This window comes from Hydractinia symbiolongicarpus, chromosome 2 (assembly GCF_029227915.1).
Source record: "Hydractinia symbiolongicarpus strain clone_291-10 chromosome 2, HSymV2.1, whole genome shotgun sequence".
Lineage (NCBI taxonomy): Eukaryota > Metazoa > Cnidaria > Hydrozoa > Anthoathecata > Hydractiniidae > Hydractinia > Hydractinia symbiolongicarpus.
In genome coordinates this window covers 6723836-6748027 of record NC_079876.1, presented here as the reverse complement: position 1 = coordinate 6748027, position 24192 = coordinate 6723836, and the positions used below count along the sequence as shown (strand labels likewise).

At 33.1% G+C, this 24192-nt stretch overlaps 1 protein-coding gene across 5 annotated transcripts; it reads left to right on the top strand.

Annotated features, from left to right (window-relative positions):
• Positions 1–2223: 2223 nt before the first annotated feature.
• Positions 2224–24192, top strand: LOC130629170 (probable splicing factor, arginine/serine-rich 7). Of its 5 annotated transcripts, none has more exons than XM_057442316.1 (22): positions 2224–2263; positions 2711–2951; positions 4805–4935; positions 5611–5717; positions 6030–6143; positions 6341–6423; positions 11369–11455; positions 11548–11657; positions 12154–12169; positions 12626–12703; positions 13537–13572; positions 14209–14241; positions 14456–14482; positions 14869–14916; positions 15200–15226; positions 15756–15803; positions 16602–16637; positions 16914–16979; positions 17161–17247; positions 18662–18780; positions 23018–23059; positions 23955–24192. In XM_057442316.1, exons 1-22 carry the CDS (start codon positions 2239–2241, stop codon positions 24038–24040), a joined length of 1647 nt encoding a protein of 548 aa, XP_057298299.1. In that variant the 5' UTR covers positions 2224–2238; the 3' UTR covers positions 24041–24192. The 5 variants fall into 5 exon arrangements, with proteins under 5 accessions (XP_057298299.1, XP_057298277.1, XP_057298282.1 ...); XM_057442294.1 differs by having other exon boundaries at positions 12578–12703; XM_057442299.1 differs by lacking the exon at positions 14456–14482 and having other exon boundaries at positions 12578–12703.

Genomic DNA, 24192 nt, shown 5'->3' with positions numbered 1-24192 from the left:
GTTGTGAGAGCTTGCCAGGGCAAAAAAGGCATTCTCCCGGTCAGAATGTCACGTGGGTGGTACCACTTGATTGAGGAAAAACAACATTTTTCACGGTCAAACACTCACAGAAGGTTTTGTTAAACAAGAACTGCAAGTATGTGGAGTAAAGTAAAGCTAAAACTCACCTTAAACTACACAGTATGTCTGGTTTGAAGTTATCATCATCATCATTCATCATTCTCGGCTTAACGTCCGCTTTCCATGCTAGCATGGGTTGGACGGGGTATATTAATGACCCTCTTCCAATCTGATCTAGACTATGTTAGATCTAAACTCAACTTCCTGTGTATCAAGTCTGTCCTTATAACCTCCTACCAAGTCTTTCTCGGTCTGCCTCTGGGCTTTGCCCCAGGAACTATCAAGTCTCTACACTTTCTTACCCAATTATCCTCCTCCATTCTTTCCAAGTGCCCCAAACAATTCAATCTTCTTATCCGGATAACATCTTTAATTCTACAGAGAATTAACCTGCTTCTTAGCTCATCTGAACTCTTTCGTCCGCTTTCCATGCTAGCATGGGTTGGACGGGGTATATTAATGACCCTCTTCCAATCTGATCTAGACTATGTTAGATCTAAACTCAACTTCCTGTGTATCAAGTCTGTCCTTATAACCTCCTACCAAGTCTTTCTCGGTCTGCCTCTGGGCTTTGCCCCAGGAACTATCAAGTCTCTACACTTTCTTACCCAATTATCCTCCTCCATTCTTTCCAAGTGCCCCAAACAATTCAATCTTCTTATCCGGATAACATCTTTAATTCTACAGAGAATTAACCTGCTTCTTAGCTCATCTGAACTCTTTCGTCCGCTTTCCATGCTAGCATGGGTTGGACGGGGTATATTAATGACCCTCTTCCAATCTGATCTAGACTATGTTAGATCTAAACTCAACTTCCTGTGTATCAAGTCTGTCCTTATAACCTCCTACCAAGTCTTTCTCGGTCTGCCTCTGGGCTTTGCCCCAGGAACTATCAAGTCTCTACACTTTCTTACCCAATTATCCTCCTCCATTCTTTCCAAGTGCCCCAAACAATTCAATCTTCTTATCCGGATAACATCTTTAATTCTACAGAGAATTAACCTGCTTCTTAGCTCATCTGAACTCTTTGTGTCTCTCAGACTGGCGTTACACATCCACCTAACCATTCTCATATTCCTTTCTAAACGGTCAAGATCTTCCTGCTTCACTGCCCATGTCTCACTACTGTACAACATAACACTTCTTACACAGGCCTCATACAACCTACCTTTTACCTCAATTGACAGGACTCTGCTAGTCAACAAAGGAAGTAACTCTCTGAACTTTTTCCAAGCAGTATCCTACTTGGAAAAAGTTCAGAAAATCCTGCAAGTAACACTTCTTCCAACACCCCCTTCACTGCCCAACATATCACCTAAGTAACAGAAGTTCTCAACTATCTCTAACGAGCCACTGTTGTACATCATTAAAGCTGGAAATACTTCATTCTCTATAATCTCACCTTTGCAACGCTTGCATACAAACTGAATGTCAGCTCTTAACCTTCCACTATAATATAAACAAAGGTTCTATGAGAAATTTACCCCCAATTTATGAAAGGCTTATACTACATTAGTGGCGTGTTTTTTCTCAAATTATAATGGCTACTTTAAAAAAGAATCACAGTAAAAAAAGAATCACATAATATTTACTGACTGGCGGAATTAGGCAGACAACACAAGGTAAAGGTGTAGTGTATGAGGTTAAACGATTACACCTTAACAATAATTCAATTGTGTATGCTTTCCTATGCCTCTCCATCGTTTTACAATATCGGACGAAAGGAGGTAAAAGACATGTTTTTAAAAGAGTTTGTTAGAGACGAAAGCGTGTCTTCTCCAGTTTTTTAACTTCCTTTGTATCAATTTCTTTCAAATTTTCAGGAAACGTTAAAAATAATAAGATACAACTTATATATGTGTACTTTTTATTAAAAACGAAACACGGCAAGAAAAGTTATCACGGAAGAATGTTTGTTTTCCTTAAACTCTTAAAGAAGTGTGATGTTTACCTCCTCTCATCGTTTAATAAGCTGCGATGGAGTGTTAGTTCTGTTAGTTTTTATTGCTGTCAATTTTGTCAGATTTGATTCTTTAGGATTGCATGTGTAGAATTAATAAGATGTGTGATTCACAACACCCCTACCTAAAATCTCATGAAATGGTCTGGTACACATGAATGAAGGTTTATCATGACTCATTAGGTGACTTTATATAATTTTCGTAATAAAATTGAAGTAGAGCAACTTTGTTGGATTGTGCATGCCTATTAATAAGAAAATAACACCAGAGCAATAAATCGCTCCCTCAAGGTTACAATAATTTAAACTGGGCGAGCAATCTGAATAAATAAAGTAAGTTTATAAACACATACATACCACAAAGTCTTTTTGATCAATTTTATTTTATCTTTTTTTTTATCTATTTTGCTTCTTTCTGGCTAATGGCTCAGCTAGTTTCTCATTTCTCAGAATTGGGTGAGCCTTTGCGTGAGCAAGAGCAATTGCTCTCCCCTTATTGATAGGCCTGATTGTGGATCAAAGTCCCCTCGTTTGTAAAAGTTTATTGAAGTTTCCCACAACTCTTTTTCTTATATTATATATATATATATATATCATTTTTTAAATGACAATACAGCATATTTATTACAGAGAAATATAATTGCATGATGAATGAAGAAATAACAGCTACTGAGGAAACTATAAACCAAAAGGAAGAATCTGTGTTAGTCAATGGAAGTGCAACTAAAGATGAAAATGCTAGTAAAGATATTGTTTTCACTGGAAAAGTTGTTCAAGTTACAAATGTCTCTCCTGGTGCCACTGTAGAACAAATGGCAACACTATTTGGGTTTCTAGGCACAGTAACAGATATCCGACTTTACCCATTAGAGTAAGTATGTAAATATCAACTACATGTACCTTCAAGATAGAATAAAATAACATTTATATATATTGCATATTAGAAAATAAAACAAAATTGCAAACAAATTTTTTTTGGTTTATTGTTAAAAAGTTTGTTTTAGATTCAAATTTAATTTGAATAAGGTTGGACTTAAAATATTTATGTTTGTCATCACCTGGGTTAGTCTTAATAGCAACCCAGTGGTCAGGGTTTTATTTTACCAACAACATTAAATGAGTATCTAATTTATTCATGATAAAGATTTAGTTAGCAACAATAGTTAGCTCTATTATACCTGAGCTATTTTCCCTAAGAAGAAAGTTTGCTATTTTAATGATACAGATAAAAGATCCATTTTCTATAAATATTGACAATCATGTCATTAAACTTTTTATGTTGTATATTTTTTCATTTAAAAATGTTCGAAGTAAGGAAAACGAAATAATAATGTGATTGAGATTAGAAAAGACGTCATTTTTCTGGAATATTTATTCCTTCAAAGCTAACTAGTTAATAAGGCCTGTGGAAAAATCCGCTTAGGCAGGAGAACAATGGAAAAATTAAAGATTTTTGGTCCTGAAAACAGGTGAGTTGACCAATGCTTAGGAAATTGGTCTCATATTGGTCCCAGCCAGTTCCCAGTTACCCACACAAGGTTATTTTTATTTATTGTTTCTTTAAAGTTGATATACAATAAAGGGCTAGAAACTTAAAAAAAATATATAGCTAAAAATGACGTCAGTTATTTCCAACTGTTTCCAAAGTATTGGCTTCACTATTTTTATTTAATGAATCAACGTCAGTCTAAATGCATCAGGCCGTTAACAAATAATACATATGTTTTCAGCCACCTGAAAGAGAAACAAACACATCCACTATGCCTGTCACAGACACTTTGTATTATTATATAAGATATATTTTATCCCTCATACCCAACAAAAGTTATTTGATCACATGTCTAGCCAAACAGTCTGTGCACTTGCCCCCTTCCAGATAAAATAGGGTAAGTGATACGTCTTTTAATTTTTTTTAAATTTTTAAAATTTAATTTACTAAATATTGCAGAGATTTTCATAAGACGTGTATGATTGCACGCACTTATGCTCACACATTCTAAAATGTTATTTGGGTGTTTTGACTATCGCATATGTAAAAATTACCAATTGCTCTTGAAAAATTGCACAATTTACCTGCAAAGCTATATTTTAGAACATTTATGTTTATATTTTCTTCTTAATGAAGGATTAAAACATTGAGCATTATTCATTAAAGCTTGGTTTGTGTTTTCCAATATTATTCTTGAGTAAAATTTTAATATTATTTTTGTTTTCATGTATTAATTTAGTTTTTATATTATTTTCATATTCTTAAATGTATAAAAAATGTTTGTTAAAATTTTTAATTTTTTTTTTCTTTCTTGAAAGAGAAGTGTTACACAATAATTGTATGTAAAGAATGTTTTGGCATGGCTCATTTGCGATTTAATTTTTGCCACAAGCTCTTGAGGGACCTGTTTTATTTTTAATACATACAATGTAAACACATGCTGCTAAAATAAATCTTAAACTCATTCTCATTTTTTTTTTTAAAAAAAGGATAGTCTTTCAGTATAAGTCTTTCAGTGCAAAAACCTTTTAAAACTTTATTTGTTAAATCAAAGGAAATAAATGATCTGACGCAGCCTTTCTCTTCGTTTAGTCTTTCAATGTAATCCTGCAGTATATATTTGCTATAGGTTACTTCCTAAGAAGAAATGGCGTAGATGCAACTAATGAATTATAAATATGGAATTGTATTGCCTGGTTTATTTTACTTTACACAAATCATTTTGTGAATTTTAGTGACACTCTACCGGTAGCCGTTAAATTATGTTATATTAAGTATGAAAACTCTGAACAGTGTGGCGTGGCTCAACATTTGACAAACACAGTTTTCATTGACAAGGCACTTATTGTCGTGCCTTTAAATCAAGGTAAAGATATTTTATACATAATATTCAGATTGTTAGGGATCTTCCGCCCTATCATTTTTAAACTGATCATTTCAATATGTATAATATTTAATTTGAAATGATCTCTATACGATTTTAAAATTAAATTATAAAATAATTTTTACAAAAAAAAAATGTTTCAAATTTGTTCCAATTAGTTTCAAAAAGTTTTAAATCGCTTCGTTGAATTAAAAATCATTTCGTAATCGTTTCCAAATCGCTTTTAGTGCAACACATGTATATTACACAATTTTTGAAGAAATTAATTATTATTTGATAATTGATATATTCAATATCTTTATTCTTTATCACAAAGCTAACAAAACCACATCATATAGGAAGCAAAAACATCACAGTAACTTTGTTTAAAAAAAATATCAAAACAGGATCCTGGGAAGTTAAATCATCAACGTAGCTCATTTTAACACCATCAAAATATAATTGTACAAAGCAAAAACAGAGGGAATCATACAAAGTCTAAGTCAAACAAACAATTGGTTTCAAAACTATCAATACGTCTAACTTGTTTAAAATCAAACGTTGTATTGAAAAAATATTTAAATTTATTGATATCCCACCTTCCCCACCATAACCCCCCCCCCCCCCTGCTTTATATTTAACCACTGCTAGTTTTATGAATAATTTTTGTTTTTTTAGAGGAAATTCCAGAGGAGGTAGAATGTCAGCATTTACTCAACACAACAAACGCATATGCCCAAATGACAGCAAATGGGTACTTATCACAAGCCTTCCCTGTTGAAGATGTAATACCATTTTTATGTTTTTTTTATGATAAAAACAGGGTATTTATTTACAACTTTAACAAAACAGACAATGGCAGACTTCTTGAAGATTTTGGCATATGTGCATCAAATAGGTTAGGTACTAAATTGGCACATGTGGTATTGATAGCACATCTTACTTGACTTATATGTCTGTGGGTAGGTGTGTGGGCATGCTATTGTATACTTGTCTTTAAAAAGCCTGCTGTAGATGCTTCGATTTTTACAAATTTTGTATTGATTCTTAATATTGCAGTTTTGTTAACCCAAATGTTTTTTTTTGGGATAATTTAGGTACCCACAAATATACCAGGTTTGCCTCCACCACCGGTGATAACATGCACCACAGATCCGATGGAGTTGGAAGAAATTAAAAGGACAATATTTGTAGAAAACATTCACGACTCGGTATGTCTGCAATGTTGCTTTAATTTCATATATGTTTGCTGATACATGCAGCACTTTTGATTGGCTTTTTAAAGAAAGATTTTTAGCACTTTTCCTAAGTTTGATTCATTATCAACTATTTGGTTCTTGCTGGAAATTCCTTATTTGTGGTATAAAGCAAATGTTATTTTTGTTCACTTGTTGATCTCTTTTTCTAGATTACCTCTGAACAGTTAATGGCATTCTTTTCTGGAGTTGGTGAAGTTAAATATATGCGACTTTGTAAATCTGAAGAACAAAAGTAAGTTGATTCGAAGTTAAAGTTTTCATAAAACTTACAGTACTGTAAAAAAGTTTGTTAACATCATGGTTCGTATTTTTACCGCGCTGCACACGAACCACGAAAGTCCACGGTGCATATTTTTTTACTAATCATGGACTCCACGAACGTTACATCGTGGCTTACACGATTAAAGATTAAACTTATTGTGGCGTCCACAATAGATTTATTGTATTGTTACAACAACAAAGAATAAATTACTTAACAATTAAATAAATTTAAAACCAGCAGCGATAAAAATGTTTAACATTTTTTTTATTTGTTGGTAGATGTAGTTATATTAGATTTTGATCCTTCGTCAATTGAGCGACGACAAAAAGTTGTTTAAAAATCATGAAAACGGGATTGTAGAAAGCGAAAAGATCGTTGTAGATCGTTTAGATCGTAGAAAGCCAGACTATCGCCTCAGGTCATTTAAAAATCTTTAAAAACAGGATGGTAAAACACTAAAAGATCGCTATAGATCATTTAAATTTCAGGAAAACAGCATTGTAGAAAGCAAAAATATTGCTGTAGATTGTTTAAAATTCATGAAAAAGCACAAAGCAAAAAGGTCACTGTAGAACGTTTAAATATCATGGAAACAGCATTGTAGAAAGCGAAAAGATCGTTGCACATCGTTTAGAAACAGTAAAAACGGGATCGCAGAAAGAGAAAAGATCGCCATAGATTGTGTAACAATCATAAAAACGGGATAGTAGAAATATATCAAGCAAGAGCAAAAAACATGCTTCATCATCATCATCATTCTCGGCTTAACGTCCGTTTGCCATGCTAGCATGGGTTGGACGGGGTATATTAATGACCCTCTTCCAATCTGATCTAGACTGTGTTAGATCTAAACTCAACTTCCTTTCTATCAAGTCTGTCCTTATAACCTCTTGCCAAGTCTTTCTCGGTCTGCCTCTGGGCTTTGCCCCAGGAACTATCAAGTCTCTACACTTTCTTACCCAATTATCCTCCTCCATTCTTTCCAAGTGCCCCAGCCAATTCAATCTTCTTATCTGGATAACATCTTTATTTCTACGGAGACTTAGCCTGCTTCTTAGCTCATCTGAACTCTTTCTGTCTCTCAGACTGGCATTACACATCCACCTAACCATTCTCATATCATTCCTTTCTAAACGGTCAAGATCTTCCTGCTTCACTGCCCATGTCTCACTACCGTACAACATAACACTTCTTACACAGGCCTCATACAACCTACCTTTTACCTCAATTGACAGGACTCTGCTAGTCAATAAAGGAAGTAACTCTCTAAACTTTTTCCAAGCAGAACTTATCCTGCAAGTAACACTTCTTTTAACACCCCCTTCACTGCCCAACATATCAGCTAAGTAACAGAAGTTCTTAACTATCTCTAACGAGCCACTGTTGTACATCATTAAAGCTGGAAATACTTCATTCTCTATAATCTCACCTTTGCAACGCTTGCATACAAACTGTATGCCAGCTCTTAACCTTCCACTAATACTACTGCACTTCTTATGTACCCAATGCTTGCAAGTCTGACAAAAAATTGAGTTACTACCAACCCCTTTCCTGCAAACTCCACAAGGCCACTTTCCAACTACAAGGTCACACTTGGCTGCAATGCTACTTATCATGACTTTAGACTTTGCTGTGTTTACCTTCAGCCCTTTCTCTTCTAGTCCTTTCTTCCACTTCTCAAACTTTCAACTAATTCTTCCATCGACTCTGCTATGAGAACCAAATCATCTGCATACAATAACTCCCATGGACAACCTGTTCTGAACTCCATGGACAGCGCTTCTAAGACTAGAATAAACAACAAAGGACTAAGTACAGAACCCTGATGTACACCAACATTTACACTAAATTCATCACTAAGTGAATCGTTAATCCTGACACGACTTCTAGCATTGCTGTACATAGACTCTACCATCATAACTAGCCACTCATCCACACCTAATTTTCTTATAGCCCACCAAATAACTTTACGTGGCACTCTATCAAAAGCTTTCTCTAAATCTACAAAGGCAAAATAGAGATTCTTTCTCTTTCCTAAATACTTTTCCTGAAGCTGTCTGAGTAAAAATATTGCATCTGTAGTGCCACGCCCTGGAACAAAACCAAATTGCATCTTATCTATATCAATTCTTTCTCTAAGTAACTTATCAATCACTCTTTCAATAACTTTCATTACTTGATCAACCAACTTCAAACCTCTATAGTTACCCCTTTCTAATGCATCACCCTTGCCCTTGAAACAATTCACTATTACACTCGACTGCCACTCACTCGGAATAGCACCATCCTTTATAATCTGGTTAGCAAGACTTGTAATAAGCTCAACTCCAATATATCCAGATGCTTTTACCATCTCTGCAACAATACCTGATACTCCTGCAGCCTTGCCAATCTTCAATTTCCTAATAGCCTCCACTACCCATTCTGTCTTGATCTGCATAGCTGGCCCTTCTACGACATCATCATCAGACAAATAATCCTCGTCCCAATCAAACTCAGTGTTAAGCAACCTCTGATAATGATTCTTCCAAGCTACCCTTTTCTCCTCCTCTGTGATAGCCAAAACACCTTCATCATTACGTATACACTTCTCACCTACAATATCTTGATTAGTCTTCTTCATTTGCTTTGCTATCTTGAATACCTCATTGCGCTGGTCTTCCCTTCTTAACACATCTGCAAATCTGTTTCTCTCTGCTTCTGATTTTGCCTTATACACTGCTGTACGAACGCGACGCTTAGCTTCTAAGTAAATATTTTTACTACCACCTGACTTCCACTCTTTCCAAAGTTTCCTCTTTTCCTTTATACACTGGTCAACCTCATTATTCCACCACCAGGTCTGTCTATGTCTAGCTGGTCCTTTCGTCCACCCACAGGTATCATCAGAAGCTTCTAGAAGACAATTCTTCAAAGTAGTCCAAGTACTTTCAACATTGTCACTATCACATTGACTATTGTAGGCTAACTGCTGAACTTTTGCACTAAATTGTCTTGCTACAATCTCTTCCTTCAGCTTCCAGACTTTTCGACGGGGCCTGTACTTTCCCTTGGCTTCTTAGACATTCTTCAAGATAATATCACAAACCAGCAACCTATGCTGGGAAACACACTCTTCCCCCGATATAACTTTCACGTCCTTCAGCACTTTCTTGTCTGACTTTCTAACCAAAAAGTAATCTATCTGTGTCTTACAACCACCTGACTCATATGTTATCAGCCTACTCTGTCTCTTACTGAATGATGTGTTGCAAAGCACCATGTCCGTTGCCATTCCAAACTCAAGCAATCTCTCCCCTTCCTTATTTCTGCTCCCAAATCCATAGCCTCCATGCACACCTCTATAACCTTCAGATGACTTCCCAACATGACCATTAAAGTCGCCGCCCAACATGACAAGTTCAGTGTCTCCAAACTTTGATGTGACTGCTATTAACTCATCATAAAACTTATCTTTATCTTCCTCACTGAGTCCACACTGTGGAGCATAAACTGACAGAAAAGTGACAATCCTATTACCTATCAAAAACTTTATCACTATAATACGACTATTAACACGCATAACATCTATTACTTTTTCTACCCACTTCTCTGCAACGAATATGCCAACTCCTCCATATCCATCACTATTACCAATCCAAAAAAGCTTATACCTTGCCCTCCTACCTTCCACAAATCTCACTGAAGCTCCTCTCCACCTAACTTCCTGAACACAACACATATCAACAGATTTACGTTCTAACATTTCAACTACTTCACCTGCTCTACCTCTCAGAGTACCAACATTTACACTAGCCATCCTCAACCTAGTGTTATCTACCTTGTGATGTGATAGCTGGGTAACGGTCTGACAATGCTCACATCTGACATCTGTCCTACCGTGCGCGACACCTTCACTCCTTAGAGTTCCAGCCCCGTTTACGCAGTTTGTCTGATTAACTATTCTTACGGCCATTAATAAAGAGTTTTGGCATTGTTTTACAGCTGGATGCCCTTCCTAGCGCCAACCGTTCACAGACCGGACTGGGTGTTTTTTAAAGTGACACCATCACTACGTGGCATTTCATGGGACTTCCACAATCGCCCCTTTAAACTAAGGTATGGTGGAGAACGTTCAACTCCTCTCTTGTCTCTTTAAGGAGACCCTTCAAGGGATAAAAGCTGAAATAAACAAATTAACTTTCATAACATATTTTTTTGAAAGAAACAATTAAATTATAATTGCTATACAATAACAAGAAATCATGGATCTCGCGGAAATGATAGTGGGACACACGATCCTTTGTGAAGATAATGATATTAGCATGGAGGCCACGATGCAATGTTGGAATTTTTGGTAATCGTGGAGACCACAATGGCATTGTGGTTCGCATGCACCACAATCGTTACACGAACACAATGTTAACAAACCTTATGACAATACTGTATGTTGATTTTGCCTTTCTGTCAACCAAAAATTTGTTTAATGCATATTAATTTTCTGACAAACAAATTGTTTAGGAAGTCATTTTCTGTAGAAATCAGGAATACTTAAATAAGTGAGATAAACAAGTTTTCCCAAAATTTTACTTATGTTAAAGACATTATGGTTTTAAGAATTTTCAGAAAATTTTGTTCGATTTTGATTAGTGTTTAAGATTTTATGGCCCTATTTTGGGGCCTGTTTTAACAAATTTCTGAGTCTTATGTTTGAAATTATATACCTCATGAAATTAGTGTTACATCTACTTTAATTTCATATGGATTCTGAACTCTGTTAAGTCCAATTGTGTACCAGTTTTTCTTCAACTTATGCAAAATTCAAGGTACAAAACCCATCTTTTATACTGAGTGGCTGACTGAAAAGAAAACTGCTTTTAAGTATTGTTTGAAGTCTGTAACAGTTGTGTAAAAAATTGTTATTAATTCTTCTTAGATATGCCTTCATTGAATTTTCCATGGTTGAATCTGTACCTACTGCTCTGCAGTATAATGGAGTTTTATTTGGAAATCGTTCTCTTAAGTATAATAATTATTATTGTTTTTATACCTTAATCTATCTAGTCTAAAATTTAACCTCTTGCAATAAAAATTCATGCAATGGTTTATTTTTAGAGTAACTCATGCGAAGAGCCCCGTTGTGAAGCCCGAGAGTGAACGGATTGCAACAGGTAGATCTACAATAAGAACTATGCGTGATGTTGTAAAACGCCCCACTTTCGACCGTAAGTTGTTTTTTGTAGTTTATTTCTTATTAACAATAATTTGTTTTCTTTAGAAGAACTTTAGTTCCTAATGAGGAATGCAAGGCTCAAGTTGTGCTATAAATAATCTGTAATCCTTGTATTTTCTAATTATATGTACCGTAAAAACATTTTTTTGAATTACTCAACTCGAGTACAACAATATGTATTATTTGCTGTTAGATCGACCATTACTGAGATGTAGGTTAAGATATCTCAGGCATTGAATAGTACAGCACTCCATCGATGATGTAATTTTGTTGGAAATATATAACATACATATTTTATTTTATTTCTAACATATCACAAAAATACTAAAACAGGAATTTTCATGTTTACATTTTGTTGCAGTACCAATTAGGTATGATGAAAATTAGCCAGCTATAATCCTAAACAATTGTGCGTACTATTATTTACAAAACCGAAATAAATGATGAAATGAAAGTTTTCACTGAGAAATATTTACTACTTTTTTTAGGTGAAACAAGATCAAGGTATGATATTTTAAAGTTATTTTTCAATCTTTTCCTATCACTTTTTCCCAAATGCATTTTTTCTTATTTGTGTTAATTTAAATTGGGGAACTGAGGACGAAGATTCGATCCTAAAGATTTGACATGAGTACTTGGAATAAGACAAGTTGTAACGTGTTATATTAATTTATAATCGATTGCTATTACTATCATTCTAAAAGAGACTGTAAAAATAGAATTGATTGTATATGAATCTTGTTGTAAAATAAGATAAGTAAAAACATTTTTGCCTATAAATGTGATTTCTGTAGTTCATTATTTTTGCCATATTGTTTAAGATACAAAAACTTTGTCATCTCAACCTCACTTCCTCAACTTTTTCTTTCTTTTTTAATAAGATTTTTGGGGACAGTTTTTTCATAATTTTAGTTTATTTGATGTTAAGTCGATTCCAAACGACTCCACTGGTAATTATAGATCGCCTACAAGAAGACGCAGTCGATCCCGAACCCGACGATCCAGATCTCGGTCCCGTTCTAGACGTCGCAAGTCAAGGTACTTGACCTGTCTGGATCAGATGTATTTAGGATCAGTTTCAAAATGTTTCTACACATTGCATTATTCATATTGTTTGATTATATTTATTTATTTTGAAGATATATAGAACAAATTAGATCAACAAGCAGTTTTAACTACAATTTTTAATAGATTTGCAAAATGTGAATAAATATCCCCGTGAAAACAGGAATTGTGTAAATTTCTTTTCTTTCTTATACCATTGCTTTAGGATAAATGTAATGACAGTTTTTTCTATTTTCCACTCTACTTTTTGAATTAACTGTATGATGTAGTTCATTGCTTAAAATACCGTGACTGCTGAGAATTTAAAATGACAGGTCAAGTCAATTTTTGGGGAATCAAAAAAAAGTTTGAGAAGCAATGTGGAAATCTTTAATTAAATTTTGAAACTACTTAAACATATGAAATTTAACCATTGGCAAGGAAAACAGCATAATAATTAAGAAAAAATTGACGTGTTTTTCACAATTTAATTTGCCCACAAGTGATATATGAAACTTTTTTTTGAAGCTTGTTGTAAATGTTAATTGTTTATTCGCTTTGAGTTTTAGCGGTTATACACTTTACGCTTTGCCATATAGCTACACTCTTGTTGAACTATGTGTTATTTTCGTTGCGTGAATTTTAGGAGCGTCTTTATTTTTATTCGTGGAAGGCACAATAAGCTGCCAGTGAATTTTACCGTTCCTTTTTTGTATCTTGATAGTCAAATGCTAAATTTTGGCAGTCATTGACCGTTGACAGTCCGTTATTTTAAGCGCTTGTAGTTGTTAAGAATTTATGGTGTCCAATGTTTTGATATTTTTTAGGTCTAGATCTCCAAAGCGTAGAAGGTCCCGTACTAGGTATTAAGTCTATCATTTTTCTATTGATGTATATTAGTTTAGTAAATTGAGATACATTTTTAGGCCATGATTCATTTCTGCATAAATTAGTCCCCACTTCAACAATTTTATGATCTTTATTAAATGGACTATATGACCATGCAGTCTTATTGCCGTATGTTCTGCCTCTTGTGACAGATCTTTACCTGTGGCACGAATAATTTTTGAAGCTATAAAATGGTATGATTGCAGAAATGTAGAATGTAATTGGCTAAAAATAAGTTGCCCTAAGTCCCTGTGTATTAACGAAGCTTGGGCACTATGTTTTTTATTTGTTTATATATATATTTAAATATATGTTTTCAATTAGTCCCGATCTGTTGTGCCTTTAAGTTATTTTTTACTTACCTTTACTTACATACTCCAAGCTAATATTTTATTTTTGATCTTTAATTAAAACAAACGTGACCATTTTCATGTTTCTAGACATGATCACCTGAATGAAAAATAATATAATACATGACTTTGAATAGAAAAGCACGTTATACAGTGTAAAAGTTCTAAATCCCTATTAATGCAGTTTTCAAGTTGTTATTCAGTTTTTGTGCTCCTGCTGTTGTTTGAACAATTCAAAATTTGTTTTTTATTAATTTTTAGATCTCCAGTGCGGCGAAGAAGAAGCTATTCAAGGTGTAGTATATACTATTGTTTATATATTAACAAACTAAAATCTAAAGAAAGGGAGATTTTTTTTTAACCCTAACTTTTTGCCAAGATAATGCAACTTTCTGTGTTGTCAATGAACAAAATTTAATAATACTTAATAATTATATTTTTTTAAAACACTTCACACAACCACATTTTATTAGGTGAGTTTTTGTATCTTGTTCTTCTTATCATTTAGTGCAGCTTTGGACAAAACAAAAACAGGGTATTATAATAATTCCTCTATTACGTGTCCCTGTGTTGTACGAGTACCTTTTAAATCTATTGTTTTTTGTGAAAATCTTAATAGAAAATGAGTTTTTATTTACCTTTGTGGATAAAAAACTTGGGTGGTAATTAGAATCATTAGACCAAATAGTTCTCTTAATAGAAACTGCGACAGTAACTGTTAAGAACTTATTTATTCTTGTATCATGTGCAACAAACCAGCTTATATTAGCTGTTATTTATGATTGAAGGTACCAAAAGCCAGATTGATTGAACAAGGACTTTTATTTTATGTCTAAAATGTTAAAATCAACACATCGGTAAATGTAATTTTACATTTGTTGTGTAAGCATCTAATTTTGGATATTGTTTATTATTTCACAGATCACCAAGACGCAGAAGTAGACGAAGTCGCAGTCCATCTCGTTCAAGGTATTTAAATTTTGTTGTAGTTGTTTTTCCTGTCACTTAAATATCTGAATTGTTCAACTGACTTCTAGACTTCTTATAAAAGATATGATAAAAGATTTAAGTAAAAAATGAAATAAAAATGCATATCCATATAGTTTCCCAACCAAATGTTGTTTTCCATTGTGGAAATTTAATTTCGATGTAAGTTTCTGTATTTTTAAACCAACTTAATGTTATTTTACTTTTTTGAATGGACGTAATTACAACCATTGGTGAATTGTTGCATTGTGTTTTTATCATTTAGTGCGGCTTTGGACAAAACAAAGGCTGGGTATTATGATAATTCATCTATTATGTTTTCCTCTGGTTGTATACCATTCTCTGTCTAATTAACCTAACTTAAAGGAGTTTGGGGGAGTGTTAGCCTGCAAGCACAATAGGGCCAATGCTTACAATAAAAAGGAAAATGTCATATATTCAAAAATTTTCCTATTATTCAAATCTGATCATGGTCATTAATAATATTTCCAGAAATTTTTGTAATTATTCACATAATAATGCTTGGTGTTATATTTTTGGTTTAATTTTCTTTATCCTGACTTAGCAAAGGGTGTTTTTATGAATGATATTTATTGCTCAGAGTGTGGCGATTGAGTGACACAAAACATTAATCAACTTTAAAGTCATTTATCAAAACTTAAATTACATCAGTTCATCTGATTTAAAAATATTGGTTCTAGCATTGAATTAATATGGCACTAACTATATTAAATTTAACATAGTTACCAGGTATTTGCAAATCTAAAATTGCTAGTAAAGAAATATCTTAGCATCAGATTCATGATATCCCTTCTTTATAGATCTCCCAGACGAAGCAGTAGACGAAGTCGAAGTAGATCTCGCTCAAGGTATTTACGTTCTTTTAAATCTTCCGTGCTTGAAATTACAGTTTTTTAACTTCCAGTGGTTTGATCTTTTTTGTTTGTTTTTGTACACTTTTGGTTGTTTCACACCACACACTGCAGCACGTTTTGAATGAATTCATACTTCCTCTAAAAATTCACGCTGTGCCATAATGAATGCAAACTCACACTTTTCAGTTTCTTTAATATGTTTGTGGCTGATTAATTTGCTTAGTAATTTTTTGTTCACTTCATTTTGAGTTACCTTTACCAGTCTTTTAATATATGACAGCCACGTGAAATAGAATTTTAGGGAAAGCAAGTTTGTACTTTCCATATTTGTGTCTGATCAGTTTCCTCCATAATTTTTTGTTCACTTCTTTTTAAGTTACCTTAAACAGACTTAAAATATGGAAGCTACGTGGAACAGAATTTTTAGCAAAGCAATTTTATACTTTTTACATTTTCTGGCTGATCAGTTTCCTTAACAATTCTTTGTTCACTTCACTTCCACACCCTCCAAAACCTTCAGTAAAACCTGTTTAAATCTTCCAGCTTTGGTGTTAATCAATTCCCTCGATCAATTATAATCTAATATAACAAAACTTTGGCAAATTACCGAGCTATAAATTGCCCCATACTATTCAAATTAGTTGTTAACAGCTAATTAACATCTTCTATAAGGTAGGGTTAGAATCAATAGGTTTAGTACACAAAATTAAAGATCTGCAATGAATAATGTGTATCTACAAAATAATTTTATAAAAAGAGACAAAATTGTAACTCGGGTATTTGTTATTTCAGGTCTCCAAAACGTCGAAAATCAAGATCTCGTTCCAGGTAAGTTATAAGTTAGATTTTTGTTCTAGAAGCCGCTTATATTTCTTTCACATCACATTCACAAAAATAAATACATGCAGTATTTATTTTTATTACACCAATGTTTTCCTAAAATCGTTCAAACAAAAATATATCTAACATTGGTTAATTTATTTACTGGTGTCAGGTATAATGCCCTTAATAAGGTATTTAACTTATGTAGGACAGTGTTTACTTCTACCCATTAATTTCTGTTGATAATGAAAATAAATAAATTTATAAATAACTGCTATTTAGAGATCGACGCAAAAAACGAAAGTCTGTTTCCAAATCTTCATCGCGGTCTCCTAGAAGACGATCCAGGTATGAAAACACTTTTATTTCTCACGAATGAAGTGTTTTTGATTGGGAAGCCCTGCATGGAGAACTGCATCTATAACAGATGTCAAATCTTTACTTTTTGTAAATTTACTTCACAAAAAGAACTGCTTGAAAAAGAGATTTTAAACTTCTTTTGAACTTCATTTTTATTAAATTCATTTAGAAAAAAATCAAAATCAAGATCTCGTTCTCCTGCAAGAAGAAAATCCCGGAAATCAACTTCCAAGTCTCCTGATAGATCATCCTCCAAGTATGTATATGATCACTGACTTGTTATTTGTCACTTGATACAAGTTGTTGTCAGAATTTGTTTAAATTACGATTTCTTCATTATCTAATAAAGAAATACTGTATGTTGGCAATATCACAGATACTTGTGTTCCATTTTTCCCAAATAGACTAGAAATGTAATTTGCGAAATTCCTATCTTGAAAATATGATAGTTCTTGTGTATTGGATTCTTTGTTACCTTGGTTGTTTCTTTATCTATTTTTAGTTTTGTGAATTCTGAAATGGCTAAGTTATACAAATTGTATAATTAAGATCTTCCTCTTCTTGTTTTTTTTGGACTTTTACAATTGGACAAAAAAATTTAAATTGGTCAAACTTCATTACCCAATTGTAGATAAATGTTGATTCTACATGGTTGCTTTAATGATTTCAAGAGAATAAAGTAACATAAATAAGTTAGATAGCGATTCTGCAGCATCAGCTTCAAAGTATTGTGGATTCGCCTGTTCAACCTTATTAAATATTATTCGTATTTTTTAATTTTTTAATTAAATTAATAAAAATGTTTTGCCAGGACTGATTTCTGTTCTAAAGAGGATAAAAACATGGCAAAAAGTGCGCACCTGACTGGAAATAAAGTTGAACAAAGCAAACACAGACTGAAACGTTAAAGAATTGTTGTATTTCCTCAATTTAAAGTTGAGTTTACTGCCGTTAAAGTTACCCTAAAATAAATTGTCACGCTACCTATCCAAACTGAATATTGTTTGTAGTAGCCATCTGCTATTGAATTTTTTAGAATTTATTACTTTAAGAGGATTTGGTGTGGATTTATTAGGTGAAATGGAAAATGATGTAACAATCTTTTTATAATATGCTATGAATATTCTCACTTACTATTCACTTATATTATAGTTATATATCATTATAAAACGTATTTTTTCTATTTTTATGTTTTTATTCCATACATTTGCAACATTTGATACCTATATTCTGCAAAAATATTAAACTCAAAATTATTTGTGCATCGTTTTTTTTTTAAATAATGGAAATATAATGGTAACAAACATGTGTCAGATATAATAAAAAAGTAGCTAGGAAAAGTTGTTTGCAGGCTGGTCACTTAGTTTTCCTCAATACCAACTTAAAAGAATGCATCAGGGTGAATAATTTTTTTTTATGTTATAAGCTAAAGTTACTCATTCACAAACAAAAAGCACTGGTATTTCGTAGCACGTTTTCAAAAGCATTGACGAGTGCTTACGTTTTGGTGTGTTTAAAAGTAGAAGTATTTGATGCTGCTTTTACAATGCCGGATCAGATGTTTAAAATTATTGTTTAGTTTGTGCATGCAGTATTTTTTACCATTGATAATCCTCTCAACCTATATAACTTGATTCATTTTTTTTAAAGTCAGCAATGCATTTCCTTAGGAAAAAGAAGAAAGAGAAAGATCGAGAAAGAGAGAAAAAGGAAGGGAAAAGCAAGAAAAAAGAGGAAGGAGATGTCAAAGAAAAAAATAAAGACAAGGAAGCAGAGGCTGATGACCAAGGTAATGCAGAATTTGATAAATATTCTCATTTTGAGACTACACGTTCTTTGGAAATGTGTAACATCTTGGAATTACTTGACTATTTACTTGTTGTATTAATTCACAGCTTACCCACTAGCTTAAATAGCCCCACAGTCAAAGACCATGGACAGTCAATCAGAGTGAATGCATACTTGGGCATTAGGCGCTTTTCGACACTAAGTTAAAGCGGTGTTTCTTCAGATTGAGCGGTTAATTAAGCACTGGGTGCTTAATCGGTCATTGTGGTATACTGGAAGTAAATACAATCAAACTTGTACTAAGAATCAATAAAGAATCAAAATGGCTATTTTTGTCATATTTTTTATTTTTGTATTCTTGAAAAGCTTATAGAGCTTGTAACTCCTACAACAGATAAAAAATGGGAAAATAAATGGGACCTTTTCTCAAAAAATTTAAATCTCGATATCTCAAAAGCATTGTTACCTGGTATACCTTAGTATGTTTGGGGATTAAAAGTAAACGAAGTTATAAATAAAATATTAAACATGCTTAACCCTCAACGACTGGTGTCCTTGAGGCAGAGCGTTCACCATAAAATGGTGGGTTTGTGGTTGCTTTTGCCTCCAGTGCGGAAGATTGTGGGTTCAATCGATGATCAAGTCATGTCAGGGGCTATAAAAGTGTAATTCGATCCTTTCTGCTAACGTTCCGCCAATGAAAAAAACAAATTCACTTTTATTATAAAATGTTCTTTTTTAAACCTTAAATACGTGTTTCTAAAGCGTATTTATCTCGAAAATTCTTACACTGTATGTTTTGCAACTCATATTTGCATAAAAATATCAGTATTCCTTTGATGTTTCTTTATTTCATAAAGTAAAGAGGAACAGTACCAAAAAAATTAGATGTCAAGTTCACGTTGTTTCATGAAACTTGAAGTTTTGAGTTTGAAATAACACAAACTAAACATGTTTCCACTTTGAACTAAGAAATAATGTTCAAAAATTAATTACGTTATTTCGCATTAGTCACCATTGAAAACGAAGCTTAACCCTATTCGGTCCGGGGTTTTCGAACATATTATGACCGGGTGGGATTCCCTCTTCCCCTCCCCCTCAATAACCTTTCATAGGATTGTCTAAATTAAATAAAACTTGGCACACTTATAGTATGTCAAAAGGAACAAAATGGCAGCAATAAATTTTTGCTTGCATTAGCACTTTTTCTGTGACGTAATCAAAAGCTTGAAATTTGTTCAAAATACCACCTGCTTAAAATTCAATTACTTTAGTTCTAGAGCGAATTTTTACATTCAGTTTGAAGTTTCTGAAAGCTAAATGAAAGTTATCTAACATATTTTCCGGTTTTTACATAGATCGTATGCAAAAATTGCCAAATATTGCCCGACAATCCGTTTTTTCCGATTTTCGGGTAAAAATTTAAAATTTTACCCGAAAAAATCGATAAATCGGATTAACTACGTGACTAAAACATGCAAAATGTTTCTTCTTGATAAAACAAAGTTGTGTTGTAAGTTTCAAGTTCTAAACAAAATCCTAACAAGAGTTATTATATTTTCCCCATTAAAAGGGTTTCAAAGAGATTTTTAGGGGTAGTTTCGAGTAATAGCCAATATCAAAGTCTCTGAAAGATATGGGACCTAAACATTTTGCATGCTGGTGTCTAATGCTTTACACGGCACAAGTACTGCTTTAAAAGAAAATGAGCAATTTTTCGTTACTTTTTTCCTTAATTTTTATTCTTATCATTTTGTTACTTTTATTATTATTTTGAGTCCGAAAATGTAACGAGTCCGTCCTCAACTTTAATATACTTTTCATATAAAAAATTATTTTTTCAAATTAGTCGATTGCCACGCTCGCAAATTAAGAGGAAGTATCTCGTGAAATAAAACGGCTAAAACACATTTCCTGAATTTTATAATCTATATAATAATACGCCAGTTCTGTCTGTCTGTCTGTCTGTCTGTCTGTCTGTCTGTCTGTCTGTCTGTCTGTGACTTTTGCAAAGTGGATAAAATTTCTTTAATAAAGTCTATAAAACATCGTCTATAAATTTGTTCTGTAAATTAGCAAACTTTGACGTTAGAGCAATATTGACGCCAAAGGAAAGTATATTAAGATTAGTGTAGCCACTGCATTGCACTTTTAAATTTAAGGCTAAATAACTTGGAAACGAGTGGAAATAACTGACGTCATCTTCTGCGTAGGTAACTAGGGACCACTTTGGGTAAGTTTCCCAAACTTAGGTCCCCGAATCCGTTTCGGAATGGACGGGTTGATGACGTCGCCAAAAAACCTTCAAACCCTAATATCTCTGCAACCGTTTGTCAAAAATACGCGATCCTATACATTTTCTTGATCAGCGTTTCAAGACGTATATAATAAAAGCAGCAGGTATACAAATTTTTTAAAAAAAAATTTTGGGGGGTTTGACTGGCCATTGTTGACGTCAGCAAAATTTTAAAACCGTTATATCTCATTAACCGCTTATCAAAAAGACATGATCATATACATTTTCTTAGTCAGCGTTTATACCTCTGCACAGTACAGGCAACGAATAAACTAAATTTCGCCAAAAAATTTTGTAATTGCACTGCTGACGTCAGCAAAAAATCCAAAACAACCTATTTTTCCATTGTCCTTCTGCCTAAGTGGATTTTTCCACCGGCCTTATCGACTAGTAATCAATAAACAGCTTGTTTTTTTCATGACATGCTCTTTAATACCAAGCTAATAAACGGTGTATAGCTTTATGTACTATTTTGTACATTTTTGACTGATGAAAGCTAGCTAGCTTTATCTTATATTCTGATATAAGGAAAAAAGAAAAGGCGTAGCTAGTCTCTTATAATAATACAGAGACTGTCTCTGTTTGTAACAGGCAAAGTGGATGTCTTCATTTTCCTTTGATGTTGCCGAAAAACTTATGTCTAATATGTTAAATTTTCTGACGTTACGGCGCGACGTCAATAACACTACTTTACCGTCAATATCCTATATTAAATTAATGAAGCCATTACAGTGCACCTAAAACTTAGAGGCCAAATAACTTGGAAGTGAGGTGGTGACGTCAATGATTTTTCACTGCGTAGGTAACTAGAGAAAACCTAGGACCAATTTGTGTGAGTTTTCCAAACCTGGGTCCCCGAATCCGGACGGGTTGATGACGTCATCAAAAAACCTTTAAACCTTGATATCTCTGCAACCGTTTGTCAAAAGTACTTAATCCTATACATTTTTTTGATCAGCGTTTCAAGATCTATACGATGAAGGCAATAGGTATACAAATTTATAAAAAAAATTTTTTCGATCTTGATGAGGCCATTGCTAATTTAAATTTTTTAAAACTCTCCTTATATCTCATTAACTGCTCATATCAAAAGCACATGATCATATACCTTTTCTTGATCAGCGCTTTAATCTCTACACGATAGATGCAACGTGAAAACAAAACTTCTAAATTATTAATGGTAGGTTGCTGACGTCATCAAAATTTTTATCCTGCCTCAGTGGATTTTTCCACGGGCCTTATCGACTAGTTTGTAATAATTATGACGTTATTCAAAATTTTATAATAGTTCTATGCTTTTCAAATAAGGATATTCAGATAGAATATCAAATTATCATGACAAAATTTGCATGCAGGTGTCTAATAGATAAATATTGAAACTCAATAAGTATTCTAGCCATGCAACATAACATTAAAGAGTTATTAAAAAAAACCCGGACCGAATAGGGTTAAACAAGCAGCTATTGTGCTTAAATGTTTTTCATAGCTCAAATTAGAGCTTTAAAAGCAAAATAGCACATTTAGCATTATTAGAAACTGAAAAGGCTATCCTGGGTAAATAATAACTGTGCTTTAAAATGAAATTGTTCTCATACAACAGACAAGAAAAGTAAAAACCTTTTTGGTACAAATTCGGAACTAGACCTTATTACTGTAGAGATTGTGAAGGTTGTGGTTTTTCTGTTTGTTCTTCTGAGCCTTGAGAGTCGGTAAGTCGAAATACTATTCGATAACAAATTCATCTTACATAGTTTTATTTTACATCAATTTGGGTAATGCGTGTTTCATATATCCTGGGTACCTTAACACGTGCATAGTAAATGCTTTCCATTTCAAATGGCGCGTATTAATGTGCAGGATAGATTGTAATCATATATAGAGATGAAAATCGCTAATTTGTTTTTGTAGGAAGTAATATGTTGTTGTTTTTGTTGTTATTTAGAGCTAAACAGCCTACTCACAAAAATCTACACGTTTGAAGAAGGTATTACGAATTAATTCATCTAGAATTTGTGAGTTTGTATACACCCCCTCAAAATGTTTTTTTATATTCTGGAAAATACCTTAGAAAGTACTGGTTCACACAAAAAGTTATTTCCAAGTCGCCATTTAGGAGTTTTTTTTCTTTCTCAAGTAAATCTATTTTCTTTCTTTAACATAATATTTCGAAATGTATCTAGACCAACTTTAACCAAAGCTTTGGGTATTTTCCACCTAAGGCTAGGTAACTTCTGTAACAGATTTACCAAAGCTATGAGTATATATCATTTAAAGAGAATAAACTTTTGCAACAGATTTACAAAAGTTATGAGTATATAACCCTTAAGCGTAGTAAATTTTGCGGGGTTTTTAGTTCCATAAGTGAATTTTTTTATCCTGCAATATATTGAAATCAGATACTAACTGGTTTGTGGAAACATATGGAAAATCACAACAAATAGAATTTCACAGCACACAAAGAACTGTGTAACTGTGTCATCACACAAAACCGTGTTGTCTTTATTCGCTTAAACAAATGACGTTTTGGGTAAAGGTTAACTTCGAACGATGTTTGTATTCCTATAGTACTCGATGTTGTGTATTTAAAGTAAGCTAGGTGACAGCACCAGCTGCAATTTATCTATACTCCTGAAACAAACAAAAAACAATGTTCTGTGGACGACATTTGTATACTGTCACTAAATAGTTATTTAGAAACACATATTTATTTTTGATATTAATAAACATAAGTTATGATATGTTTTTGCTACTTTCTTGTCTTCTAGAAATGACAGGGCAGAGATATTTTAAACAGGGCCTGTTCTGTCGACCTCAAAATTCTAAACAGACTGTCTCTGTTAAAGATTGACTTTGTAATGTATTTTACTTATTTTTGGTAGAGAAAAAGAGCGAAGCGAAAAAGTCGAAAGATAAAGAATCAAGTGACGAATCATCACAAAAGTTAAAGAAAAAAGAAAGTTTGTGAATACTTTACACGAACTCGTGTTCTGTGTGTAAAATATAAACGTAGTTCTTACATTGTATCGTGATATTTCAAATAATTTACACAAAAGAAAGTTCGTGAATACTTTACACGAACTTGTGTTCTGTGTGTGAAATATAAACGTAGTTCTTACA